The sequence below is a fragment of the Triturus cristatus genome, chromosome 3_2 (assembly GCF_964204655.1).
Source record: "Triturus cristatus chromosome 3_2, aTriCri1.1, whole genome shotgun sequence".
Lineage (NCBI taxonomy): Eukaryota > Metazoa > Chordata > Amphibia > Caudata > Salamandridae > Triturus > Triturus cristatus.
Window position 1 is genome coordinate 1062985467 of NC_140584.1, and position 13029 is coordinate 1062998495.

At 46.1% G+C, this 13029-nt stretch overlaps 1 protein-coding gene across 7 annotated transcripts in view; it reads left to right on the top strand.

Moving 5' to 3' along the window:
- GTF2I (general transcription factor IIi) overlaps window positions 1-13029 on the top strand; it is a 1662009-nt gene that overhangs the window by 984430 nt on the left and 664550 nt on the right. For all 7 annotated transcript variants that reach the window (XM_085649796.1, XM_085649797.1, XM_085649793.1 and 4 more), the window contains one exon: window positions 5539-5722. In XM_085649796.1, the coding sequence (XP_085505922.1) occupies window positions 5539-5722 (184 nt within the window). The remainder of the gene's footprint in view (window positions 1-5538; window positions 5723-13029) is intronic.

The following is a 13029-nucleotide window of genomic DNA, read 5'->3' on the forward strand; positions in this document are numbered from 1 at the left end:
TACTAGGCTTACACAGAGTAGTATACCTAGATACTACTCTGGGATATTACCTGAAAACAGGTAAATAAAATCGTTTTTGTTAGATTATGCAATTTTGAAGAATTTCTTTAGTTTCTCAAATTCCACACTTAAAAGCTTTTCACAGAAAACAGTCAATGTTATCCTATCGAGGAAAATAGTGTTATCGGTTTTGAGGGAAGTATTTGGTAGTGGGAGTTGGGGTTCTGGGGGTATGTGTGTGTGTGTATGAGATTGCAGTTCTGAAATAAAAATTTCATCTGTGCCAATTACCTGGGATTCGTGTTGTCTCTGTTCGCCGGGCAGCGCGGGAATGCGTAAGGAAGTGCGGAGACGACGCTGTTTGTGTGTATATATATATATATATATGTGTGTGTGTAATAGGATATACACACTGCGAGGGGACACACTGTTTCTCTCTCTCTCTCTTCTTATGAGAGCGAGCCTTGTGTGTGTCTCAGGCTTCTGCCGGTATCCTTTCACCACTGCACTTCTGTGTATAGTTAGTCAGTATGACTACCTGGTGGTATGTTTGGTATCTTTCTGCCGACGCATGTCTGCGGTCGATGCTCAGTTTAATAGGCTTTTGCATGTGTGGTGTGTGGCTTCCACGGTCCACACCATCTGCATATGCATATCCCTCTTATCCACATAACTGTATCTACTTGTAGTTCTGGTTTTGTATATCTCGGCATGGGTGACATCTGTCTCTATACATGTCTGTCTTGGTATCCACTGTTGTGTATGCTTATTTTGTACGTCCTGTCGGACTGTTTTGTCCTTTCTCTGGCACATTAACATTTTGCAGATCCATGCATCCTGTACATCGTTCTGCTGCTTTTGGATTTCTTCCATTGTTCACTGGCCAATCGGGTCTTTATGATTTTTCTGTGTCCTTTCCTGGGAGGTGAAGGTCTTGTACTGTCCTCTGACGGACTGTGGTGCCATTGCCTTTGCTTGTTGATGCTCTTTTCCAGAGCTTAATGGTCTAGTGTCAGCCACGCTTGCACCTGCTGTCCCCGCCTGTTTTAGTCCATCTTCTTGACAGACTGGTTCTCTTTCGGAACCTTGTGGGGTTGAGTCGTAGCCCCTCCAATGGGGTATAGCCTTGGTATCTATTCTAAGTTAAGGAATCTGCGGCTAGATGTCTGCATCAGAAGAACAAGTTACTTACCTTTGGTAACGATGTATCTGGTAGAGACAGTCTAGCCGCAGATTCCTTAACGCCCACCCCAACCGTCCTGCTCTGCGAGGGCCTTTTCAGGTTGGGTTCTTTCCCACTGGTCTTTTCTACCAGTGATCTGTCTTCATGCATGTTAGGCTGCTTTACAACCTTCACCTGGTCAGGTTGTCTTCTTCTGTTTGACCTGCGGTTTCTCCGCCCATTCTCGCAAATCGGTGGTGAGCTATTTACCATGCACTCTCTTGCACCAAGGTTCTTTTCCAGTGTGGTTGTTGCTCATGTCCTTCTCCCTTACCCCCTCACCATTGATGCTTTTGTCCATTAGTTTGGGGTCTATTTGACTCTGATACAGTCAATTGATCATATTTAGGGGGTGTGATTGCACATTCTCTGTTGTTGCAGAAAGGTTGTCACTTGCCTTAACTTCATGTTGTCAAAGTCTTGTTGTTGTTTGCCATGGCATTCATGTGGTTTCAGACTGCTTGTCGTTTACCGTAACATTCATTTGCTGTTTTGCCTCATTGGAGGGTCTTGTTCTTCGCTTATGCAACATTTTCTACGGGGTGGGTACGCTGCTCTAAAATGCACTGTGATGTTTCTCAACATAATTTTATTTTTATTATCATTGTTGTCTCAAAGATGTTTCACCTTTTTTGGCACACTGTTACCACATTCAGTTTTAGTATTGGCTCTGCGTTTTGGCGCTAAAAAGTTTCACAGTAGAAAACTGACGTCAGCTTGCCAGGAGGGACTTCTGAGGCTCCACTGACGTCATATCCATGAAGAATGTCTGACGTTACAATGCATGCCTTTACAATACACTTTTTACATTGCAACATCCTTTACAACACATTCTTTTACATTGCATGCCATTACATTGCATTTTCAGAAACTACCTTTACAACGCATTCCATTACAGTGCATACCATTACATCGCATTTAAGATAAGAGTTGGATAGTATAGGTGTAAACATTACTATTCTAACTCCAGTGAGTGCAACAGTAGGGTAAGTGTTGGATAGTGTAACGGTACTATGCGATGTAATGGTATGCATTGTAATGACTTGCGATGTAATGCCTGCGTTGTAGTGACATGCATTGTAATGACGTGCGTTGTAGTGACATGCGATGTAATGGCTGCGTTGTAATGACACACGATGTAAAGGATGTTGCAATGTAATGACTGCTATGTAAAGGTAGTGCGATGTAATGACTGTGTTATAAAGGTTGTTTCCCATCCATGAACGACATCAGGGCATAGCCATGCGACGCCGTCCCCCGGCGCACAGAGGTACTCCTGAAAAATCTCCGGATCCAGACTGGCGCCTGAAGGATATTCTAAGTTAAGGAATCTGCGGCTAGACTGTCTCTCCACTAGATACATAGTTACCGAAGGTAAGTAACTTGTTCTTCAAGCCTTGTGTCCAATCCCTAGCCCCCTGCATTCAAGTCCAGGATATTCGGGCTATCGTTCAGATTTTTCGTCCTTTGACCTGGGTTAGTGACAATAGTCCTGAGGCTACTTGGTCTTTTGCATCCTGCTAGTGGACCATTCCAGGTAGCACATATTATGTTATTTCCACTTGATATAGCACGACGACTCCTACCTGAAGGTATGTGTTGGCGCTAAGCCAACACAAACACAACAACAGCTAAAACAACCAAGTCTTCAAAAGTTTTTTAAACTTGGCAAAGTCCGAACAGCAACAACGATAGTGAGGAAATTGATTCAAAGCCGTAGAGGCGAAAGCAGAGAAGGCTCTATCACCCAGTCTGGAAGCGAGGAACGTTCATGAGAGCTTTTTTACTAGATCTAAGCATTCTTGCAGGACAGTAGTAATGCAGTTTGTCTTTTAGGCAGGAGGGGGCACCAGTCATCAGAGCCTTGTGAGTAAGGTAGCAGATCTGCTGGCAGATTACAAACCAGGCGTGCAGCTATGTTCTGCAGCACCTGGAGCTTGGCTAATAAGGTGTCATTAGTGGCCATCATTAAGGCATTGCCATAGTTAAAGCAACTTATAAGCAGGACCTGGGTTTTCCTTGAAGAGGATATAACCAGGGGAAGACTTTCCACATGCGGGCTCTACAGTGGGATCTGAAGTCTTGGTGGGTTTAGTGCCAAAGAAACATCAGACTCCAGCCAGGTAGTGGTGACTGGACCACAGTTGGACCGGTGGCAGTCCCCTCTCCCTGCACAATCTAGAGCTCATATACTCGGGTTGCTGGGATGAAGAGGCCAGCTGAGAGAGGTGGAGATCAGAGAACTTTGGTCTCTGGTGGAAACTCTCCTCCCAATCAACTTGTGGGCGTTGCGGGCGATTCACTAGGCACTAAAGGCTTTCCTCCTATCCATCAAGGAGACACTAGTTCATACAGACAGTGCCACTGCTGTTTGGTACAGCAACAAGCAGGTCAGTGTGGGGACATGGGTCCTATGCAAAGAGGCTCTATGCCAGTCGAACCTGGTGAGTAGTGGGGGCATCTCCCTGTTTGTACCACAACTGGTAGGATCTTTAAATACCAGAGTAAACAAACAAAGCTGGCGTTGCCTTGCAGATCATGAATGAATACTATCATCAATGGGAACAACCATCTTTTCTTGAATGCTGATAACTGGCAGAGTTCCTATGGCAATTCTCCCTCGGAAATGCTTTTCCGTTACAATGGAGCTCAGGATTCCTCTGTGCCTTCTCACCTTTACCTCTCTAGCTCAGTGTTCTGAAGAAGATTTGGAATGACCCAGGCCCAAGTTATTGTTGTTGCTCCAGATTGGGTCAGGAGAGTGTGGTACCCAGAACTTCTGGCTATGAGCATCTGTTCTCCGATATGACTGCCTCTGCCTGAGGATCTCCTGTTGTAGCACCAGGCCAAGGTTTTGCCCCAGAAACTGTAGCGCTTGCACTTCCATGCTTGGAGATTGAGTGGCAACAGTTGAATGCTTTTGACCTTCCTCGTTGGGTAGTAAATGTAATTTTGTCAGCCAGGTGCCCCTCTACCAAAACCATCTATATGAGATGTTGGGAGAAGTTTGTGTGGTGTTCTTCTAATTATTTCCAACACCTGCAAGCACAGTTATCTGACGTACATCTTTTATCTTTCATTAGATCTGCAAGCCTTCACTTTGGCCCAGTTGAGGGTTATTAGAGGCCTTATAAGCTTTATCTGACTAGCCATATCTGTTTAAATAACCTATAGTGATCCCTTTTTCGAAAGAGCTGCCCCACGTTTGCTTTGACATCTTAGTAATGCCCCAATGAGATCTGAATTTGGTTCTCACATTTGAATTGCACTCCTTTGGAGCCAGAGCACAGCTATCCCGTAAGGTTACTAACCCTCAAAACAGTGTTCTTCATGGCGATCATGTCTGCTCATCACATAAGTGAAGTACTAACACTTTTTGAACAGCAACGTACACCATCTTTTTTCTGTACAAGCTAATGCTATAGACCAAAGTGGTGTTCCTCCCAAACGCTGTCACCTTTTATATTGGGCCGTCTGTTATTTTTCTGGCATTCTTTGCTCCTCCGCATCCAAACAAGTGGGAAGAAAAACATTCATTGCCTAGACCCTAAGAGAGCTCTCAGTTTCTAGATTGATCGTACCAGAAACTATCAGGTGGACGATTGGCTCTCATTGGGTTCCCATGGAATAAAGAATCAGCCCATCTCAAAATAGATTGTCCTATAAAAATCTGCTATGGATTAGCCAAGAAACAACCTCTGGAAGGGCTAATTCCACTAGAGCCAGGGCTACCTCCACCTTGCGTTCAAATTGAGTGCGCGTCTTGGATCGTTGCTTGGTTACTCTGTGGTTGTCAGTACACACGTTCATGAAGTACTTCTGCTTGGATAGCCAGGTCTGGTGGGAGGAGCATTTTGCCCATTCTGTCCTGCAGGATCTGATCTGTTCCATAGACTCGCCACCTGGGAAGGTAGTGCTTTGGTACAGTTCCCAATATGGGGAATCTCAGGTTAGAAGTAAACAGAAGAACAAGTTATTTATTCATGGTAATGTTCTTCCTGATGGATGCTTTAGCTAACCGCAGATTCCTCACCGACCTCCCTCCTTCCCACTGTATGGAATGTGCCTCCTTGGACCATATTAAAAGTTCCATTTAGAGATCTGCACGATAAAATTAACTCTGGGGAAGGAATTATGAGAATTGTTGTTCATGACAAGCCTGCCTCCTGCAACAGGTTTGAAAATACCTGTAAAGGGTGTTTTGTGATTGTAATTTATTACACCAAGCTTTGTCAAATGTGCCCTGTAAGCTTATAAAAGGAGTTGTAAAAATGTATCTAAATAGTTCCCACTTTAATTATGTTTTTCTTTTCCAGCACAGGCATTGGGACTTTCAGAGCCAGTGAAGGTTCCCTACCCTGTATTTGAATCAAACCCTGAGAATCTGTATGTAGAAGGTTTGCCTGAAGGAATACCTTTCCGAAGTCCCACATGGTTTGGAATTCCACGTTTGGAAAGAATTGTTCGTGGCAGTGCAAAAATCAAATTTGTTGTTAAGAAGTATGTTGAAATCCTTACTGGCATTCACTTTTTTTCAATTTCTTTTTGCTTAATGCATGAAACAATTTGTAGCCTACGCATGACTTGTACATCAGTGAATGAGAGTGAGAGTATGTGATGTTTTTGTATCTTTATCTTTCATTTATTTTCAAAAAATGGTTTTGCTGTGTAAATGTTTTTTAGATGCCTGTACCCAGATGTCCTCAAGTAGTTGCGTCCAAACATTTTGATATTTTAAAAATGAGCATTATTCTTTTTTGTGGGGGTGAAAATGGTACTGGCACATTTGTTATGCTCTCTCAAGTGGCCGACCTGAAATGACAGCACCACTTTCACGTGTTTGAACTTCTGATGATCCCTTGCCTTATGTTTGGCCCATCAATTGATTGCAACAACGAAAAAATTAAGAATTGTTCAGTGACTGTTGGAAAGTGTTAGGGCATTCAGGTTCTTGCACAGGATAAATAAAAATGATATCTTGATGAATGGAAATTTCTCTATGAAGGTCACAATTGCCTTCCCAGCTGTAGAAGAATCTGTTTAGGTTTTGCCCCAACTGTCACAAAAATTGGTTTGCATAGTCTTTTATTTTTGGTCTATTTTGCCATCTTTCAGGAAATACATGCTTATTGAGGTCTGCATGAAACAGCACTCTGTCGGAAAACTAAGTCCGCTGTTATGGGATCTTCATTACTATTCATGAGCACTGAATATGTCTACTTATGCACTAGATCACAATTTGCTATAAAATGTATACAAAGCTCTTCAAGCAAAAACGAAAATCCTATGTGAGGCAGCATCGGCTTTTTTTGGCTTAATGAAAATGTAAGACAATATTTAAAAACCCACTGTGAAATCAAAGATGAGTTCAGGACACGTTGCAGTATTAATACCATATTCTTTGTATCAAATTTTGAAAAGAAAAAAACGAAAAGTAAATATTCAATGAACACACATCCTCACAAAGAGTATAACTCTGTATCACTCTAAGGCTGGCAATGTACCTCCAAAATCCAGCGAGCATTAAGTGAAAGTTCTTTACTTACTTTGTCTATCTGCTAAAGTTTTTCTGTTTCTATTGCACATCCTGAAGAGCAAGGATTGTTCATGGAGTTGATGTAGATACCCGTAATATGAAACTAGTGTTGCAGCTCTGTAACATTTTCTTTATTATTATTTTGTTTTGCCATACCTTATGTAGTGAATCCAAAACGTTTTTTTTTTTTTTTTACTGATTGAAGCCTTTAAATAATTTTCATAGTGACACAAAAGGGTCAAGGTTAAATATCTTTCTGAAGTAAGTCTTAGATCCTCACAACATTTGTCATGTAGTTCTGAGTCCAAAGATTTGATGGCGTTCCTCTGTCTGTCAGATGTGTATTTTCATATACTGGTTCTGCCGTCCCATAAAAATTATCTGCACTTTGTCGTAGATTCCATTGACTACCAGTTTGTGGTCCCTCTCCTCAGCCTTTCATCAGCCCCTCAAGTTTTAAAGATGGTCATATTGGCTGTTGCAGCTCATTTTTTTTTAGGTCTGGGGTTAATATGTTCCAGTACTTTCCATATCTGATAGAGATATCTAGCCGCAGATTCCTTAACTTAGAATATCCCCAGGCGTCAGACTGGATCCGGAATTTTTATCCAGCAGCACCTCTGTGCGCCGGGGGATGGCGCCACACGACCCCGTACGTGACGTCAGCGAGGTCATATAAGTCCCTTCGGCGCGCTGACATCAGTTTCCTTCTTTTCCACGTACAACGCGGATGCGGAGTGAGTGGTTCCTTTGGCCTGTTTTCAGGCCCTTCATCGACGCTTTGCGTCTGGAACAGTGTGCGATGCCCTCGGGCTTTAAATCCTGTACTTACTGTTCGCGGCAAATGTCCGCGACGGACCCGCATCTTATTTGTATGTTGTGTCTCGGCGAGCACCACGACTCCATGGACTTCTACGCCTGCCAACAACTCAAACCGAAGTCCCGGCGGGAGCGCCGGATGAAGCTTCTTTCGGCACTGCTGTCCCGGTCAGAGTCGTCGCGTCTCCCGACCTCTTCAAGGAGGTTCCGCCGTCGTTCGCCCTCTGGGGCCCAAGGCCGTCGTTCACCACTTCTTGGTAAGTTGCGACGCAAGTTGCCGAGGTCCTCAACCTCCACCTCCTTCAAGGGTGCTGGTTCCTGGGACATTCCGTTCCCACGCCCCCACAAGTCGCCCTCGCCCTACCCACCCTATCTGGGTGCGAGGGCGACTCGGGCCCAAATGGAGGCCTATGCCACGGCCTTGTGGCCTCACTTGGGTCCTCTTCCGTTCCTGGGGCGTCCTCGGGGCCTCCGCTATCAGTGGGGTCTCCGACAGGCTCGCCGGAGGGTTCTCCCCCGACGTCAAATGAGCTCTTGCCCTCCAGGGACGTCGGAGATGTGGTATTGTCAGGGTGCGGCTCGGCTGGGTCCCCCTGTACGATTAGTAGGGCGTCGTCATGGTGCGGCCTGGCTCGGTCCCCCTCTGCAACCCCCTGCACTCCTGCCGCGCCACATAGTCCCGTGGGGCTCCCTGTGACATCGCAGGCGGTTGCTTGTGCTCAAAGCCTCGCTTTGTGCACGCCTCGGCCTTCCGGACAGGCGAACGCCGAGGCGGGGCCGGCGCAGACCCGGTGCTGTAGACTCGTCTCCCCGGCTCTGCCTCTGCTTCTTTCTCCGTAGTCAGGGCCTTCTGTGGTCGAGACCGAGTCGGTGCCGGTGCGGCACTGAAGGCTTGCCTCCCCAGATCCAGCTCGTTCCTCTTCTTCGGAAGGGGAGCTGGTCGTAGGTTCGGTGCCGGACGGAGCCGCCTCAGCGCCGGACGGAGCAGATTCGGCACTGGACTGAGCCGACTCCACGCCGGATGTAGTCTGGTCGGTGCCGGATGCGGTGCAGTCGGCGCCGGCTGTGGTTGTTTTGGCGCGGCATCGACATAGGGTCGTTGATGAGTCTTCTCCGGAAGCGTTTGAAGAAAGCGTGGCGACAGACTCACTCCCGTCAACGCCGGTGGTATTCTTGCCTGTGCCTCCTTTAGAATATGTAGAGCCAATAGGATCCCCGCCTCCTCAAGAGGACCCACAACCGACTGACTCCTCGCCTCTTCAGGAGCCTCGTCAGGACCACCTTTCCTCAATGGGGCTCCCCTCAGTGGAGCATTGGTCGCACCCTCACTGTCTAGGGAGGGTTAGCCTACAGCCCTCACCTAATGATGAGCTACTGTTTCCTCCTCCTCGGACTACCGAGGCTGGTGCAGCCTTTCTGCGAGTGGTCTCTTTGGCCACCCGGATTCTGAACATGCAACCCCCTTCAGTGCGCCTCTCTGTGGACCCTTTACTTGATGTCCTTCACCGTGGGTCAGGTAATGTGGAGCCGCTTCTGCCCTTCGAAGCCTCTCTTTATGATGCCCTTTTGGGTACCTGGATTCGGCCATCTTCTGGTGGCTCGTTCGGTCTTGCACCGCCACCGTCCGGCTCCACATGATCCGGTCTGCTTATTTGTGCAGCCGGACGTGCAAGGGTTTGTTGTGCAAACTGCCTTCCCTTTCCTGCCACGGCTGATACTTCCTCCCTCCCAGGAGTCCAGATGGCTAGAGACATGGAGTCGGAACATCTTTGCCTCCATAAGTGTCGCACTACGGTCACTAAATACGGTGTGTGTCCTAGCTCGGGCTACTTCTGCCCTCTGGGACTCTGCAGAGTCTTTGCTCTCCGCCAGCACTGAAGGCTCTCTTGTTGATCTCCTTCACCTTCTCCGGGACGGCCGTGACCTTGCTGAGTTTACCATTCGCTCTGCCTTGGATACTGTAGATTCCTTAGGCAGGACTATGGCTGCTTCAGTCACCTTGCGGCTCCATGCTTGGTTGTGGGATAGCGTCTTTCCGGAAAATATCCAGGAAAGACTTGTTGATTTGCCCTTTGATGGGGTTTTATTGTTTGCTACACATGCCGACTCGGCTGTTCGGTGTCTTCTTGCAGGTCCCCCACCTTAGACCTGTGTTTCTCAGGCGTTTGTCCTGGAGTGGTACCCTTTCGTTCTGCATCCAATTGATGCGTTGTGTGTTTTTGGCTGGTGGTAAGCCTCAGGTCTTTCTTTTGTATGGTCAGGGGTGATTACATCCTGTGGGTGCGTTATGCGTTTTAAACTGGCAATTAGCCGACTGTGGCAGTGTTCCACAGATTGTTTCTCGGACTGTGGCTTGTCCTGATGGGTGTTCCCCAGACTGTGGCTTGTCCTGATGGGTGTTCCCCGTTGTTGGGGTGTGCATACTCCGTGTGGGGTACTTGTTTGCTATTATATAGCTCAGTTTGGGTCGACTGGGCTTAGGAGATTCCTTGGCCTCTATGCCTCCTCTGGTACTCTTGTCTGCCGATTGTACGGCACTCACTGTTAGGTCTGGGCATCATCATCTTTACATCATATATCCTCTTGCTTATTGCTTTCTTCTCCTCCTTGGAAGCTTTTAGGAGTGTTTTCACGCTTGGCGGCAGCTTCTGTCTGCCATTCATATCCCGGATGTGTTCCACTGCAACTATGTTCCATGGTTGTGCATAGTTTATTTCTGTATACCTGCAAGTTCCATAAGTACTCTTGTTCCTACCTCTTCCCCTCTCTTCGAGGCGGCGACGTAGGATCCGAGGTCTCCATGTTTCAGGGAGCTATTCAGTCATGCATTCGGCATTTCTAACAAACGCACTCTTTTGTGTTCCACTTACTGGAGTTGTTTCCAGTTCCTGGACAATCTATTTTCTGGACAGAGGTTACTTTCCTTCCATTCTGAGGGTGTGGTCTGCAATTCTGCATCTCTACGCCTTAGTACTTTGGTGACTCTGCTGCTCCTTCCTTCAGAGGTGCCTCCTTCTTGCAGTTCACCCTATTTGATATCAGCTGGGCATACAGGACAGCACTTCTACTGCCAGTCGTCCTAGGTCTACGCCCTGCGTATTTGTATTTCATGTGCTGGCTATTATTTTGGCCTTACAGCTGCCTGGTCGAGAGGCCTTGTGCTTATTTTAGATATGCTACATTCTGGTCTCTGTGGCGGTTTGCTCTGTGCATGTTTCTATGGTGGCCTGCATCTGCGTGCTTCACATTGTCACTTTTCACCCCTGTTTTTCCCCTTTTTGGGGCTGGGTGTGCAATTAACTGGGTTCTTGTCCCTGTCTGCAATTCTAGAAACATTGCTGGTTTCTACCTATTAGCCTTTGGTTCTTAGCCGTACCCTCTCTATTGGCTCAGGGTTCTGGTCTCCTCTACTGTCGTCTTCCTTGGGGATCTGTTACCCTCTGTCTCAGATCTCCATTATTGTAGGGGTGGTGCTAGTCTTTTCACCTTCCTGCGGTGGACTGTTGTTCTCGCTGTGCTCCGTTCTTGCTATGTGACACAGTTCTACATGGTGATGACAGTCTATTTCTGTCCGGTGTTCTACATGGTAATGTCAGACTATTTTAACTGTTGAGATGTTCTTCCCTTGTTGCTCTCGGGAAGGGTCTTCGCTTTGCTTGCGGGGTTCTTTCTCACAGCTTATATGTGCGCAGTGTCTAATTCTGTCTTCTCGATTGTGTCTTGCACCATCCTCCTTTATTCATGGGCTTTTATCCCTCGCACACTGTTCCCATACTTTCACAGTTTTTTTTGTGGGTAGCTCCGCGTTGTACCGTGGAAAAGGTTCTCCGAAGAAAACTGATGTCAGCGCGCCGGGAGGGACTTAAATGACCTCGCTGACGTCACGTACGTGGACGACGGCAGGGCGGGGTCGTGTGGCACCGCCCCCCGGCGCTTGGGTGCTGCTGGAAAAAAAATTCTGGATCCAGTTTGACGCCTGGGGATATTATAAGTTAAGGAATCTGAGGCTAGACAACGTCTCTACCAGATACATCGTTACCGAAGGTAAGTAACTCGTATGTCTAACTCATGAAGGCAAGCTAATCATAGCTGGTGTTTCCCCAAGTCTCCGCTCCACCTAACTCTGCAGTTGCTTTTTTGGGGCGTTGTTTTAAAATGATGATTGTGAATGCATTCTCATTGGCGCAAGTCATCTAGTATTAAGCACATAATGCCTATTTCCTATTTTTCAGGTGGAGGTAAGTCTTGTGGCTCTGGCAATCATATAGCTGTTCGGCATCCTACAATGGGTTGCTGCAGATGCACCTAGCTATTGCAAGGTGCTTGCTGCTGAGGCAGCTGTGAGGGGCCTTTTTTTGGCACCTCATTTTTCTCTCATGGGGCTGTGCTGTCTCATGCTGAGGCAGGAGACAGCAATGCACGCACTGTTCTTTGAAAGGCATCAACCGCCACATTGGAAGTAGCAGGTGCACACGCTGTGCATTGAAAGGCAACGACCATCACATTGGAAGTAGTGGGAGCAACAAGGGCACAGGGTGTAGCAGTGTACCAAGATGTGATCCGTTCATCTTGAGTATTCGTTGCCAAAAACACACAATGATTTGCACACCTTAAGGCAAAACAAATACTTTTATGATTTGCACACCTTAAAGCATATCTGAATATCTTAGGCATTCAATACGAAGAATATGCACACCTTATAGTTAACAATTTTAAGCTATTAATGTTAATACTTTTGATGTTCATAAATTGTATCAATATTAAAAAAGTCGTCAGTGACGAGCAGATATGGTTGCACATCATAAGTCATGTTAAACTGCATAATTTAAAGAAATTGAGTAAGTTAGCATTGTAATAATTCTGTACTAATGGAGTGTATGTTCAGGCTGAATGATGTATAATCCTTACATTGGTACCTTAAGAGAAGTGGTGAAGAAGGTCAAAGCCACACTCCATTTCTAACATGGCTAATATAATGGTACACCCTCCTAAAGAATGCAGTCTAGGTAAACCCTCCTATACCATGGCTTTAATGGAAGGAGTATTTTATAAACTACATAGCGACTATTGATTTGGGGGACAAATTGGCAACAAAGAAAAAAAAATATTCCTACATTCATTGGTTCATGAATGAGTAAGAAATGAAACTAAAATGTTATAGCTGCGACAGTACTACCTACTTAGCAAATAGTAAAAACTGTCTGGCACTAAAACAAAAATGTAGTAGATGTGTGAAAAGTAGCCACTACGTGCATGTGTGCAAGATGAAAAAAGAGAAATGTGATAAGGTAAAATGTGTTGAGATGGAAGGTACTGGTATGGAGGGTACTAGTGTAGGAAGCTAGTTCTTTATATAGTATATCAAAGAGATATACTTTGCAAGGGGTCCAGGTATTCGCTTATAAGTAGACTGGAGCTTGCTCTAGCAATCCCAAGATGCTCCTCTAGGGGA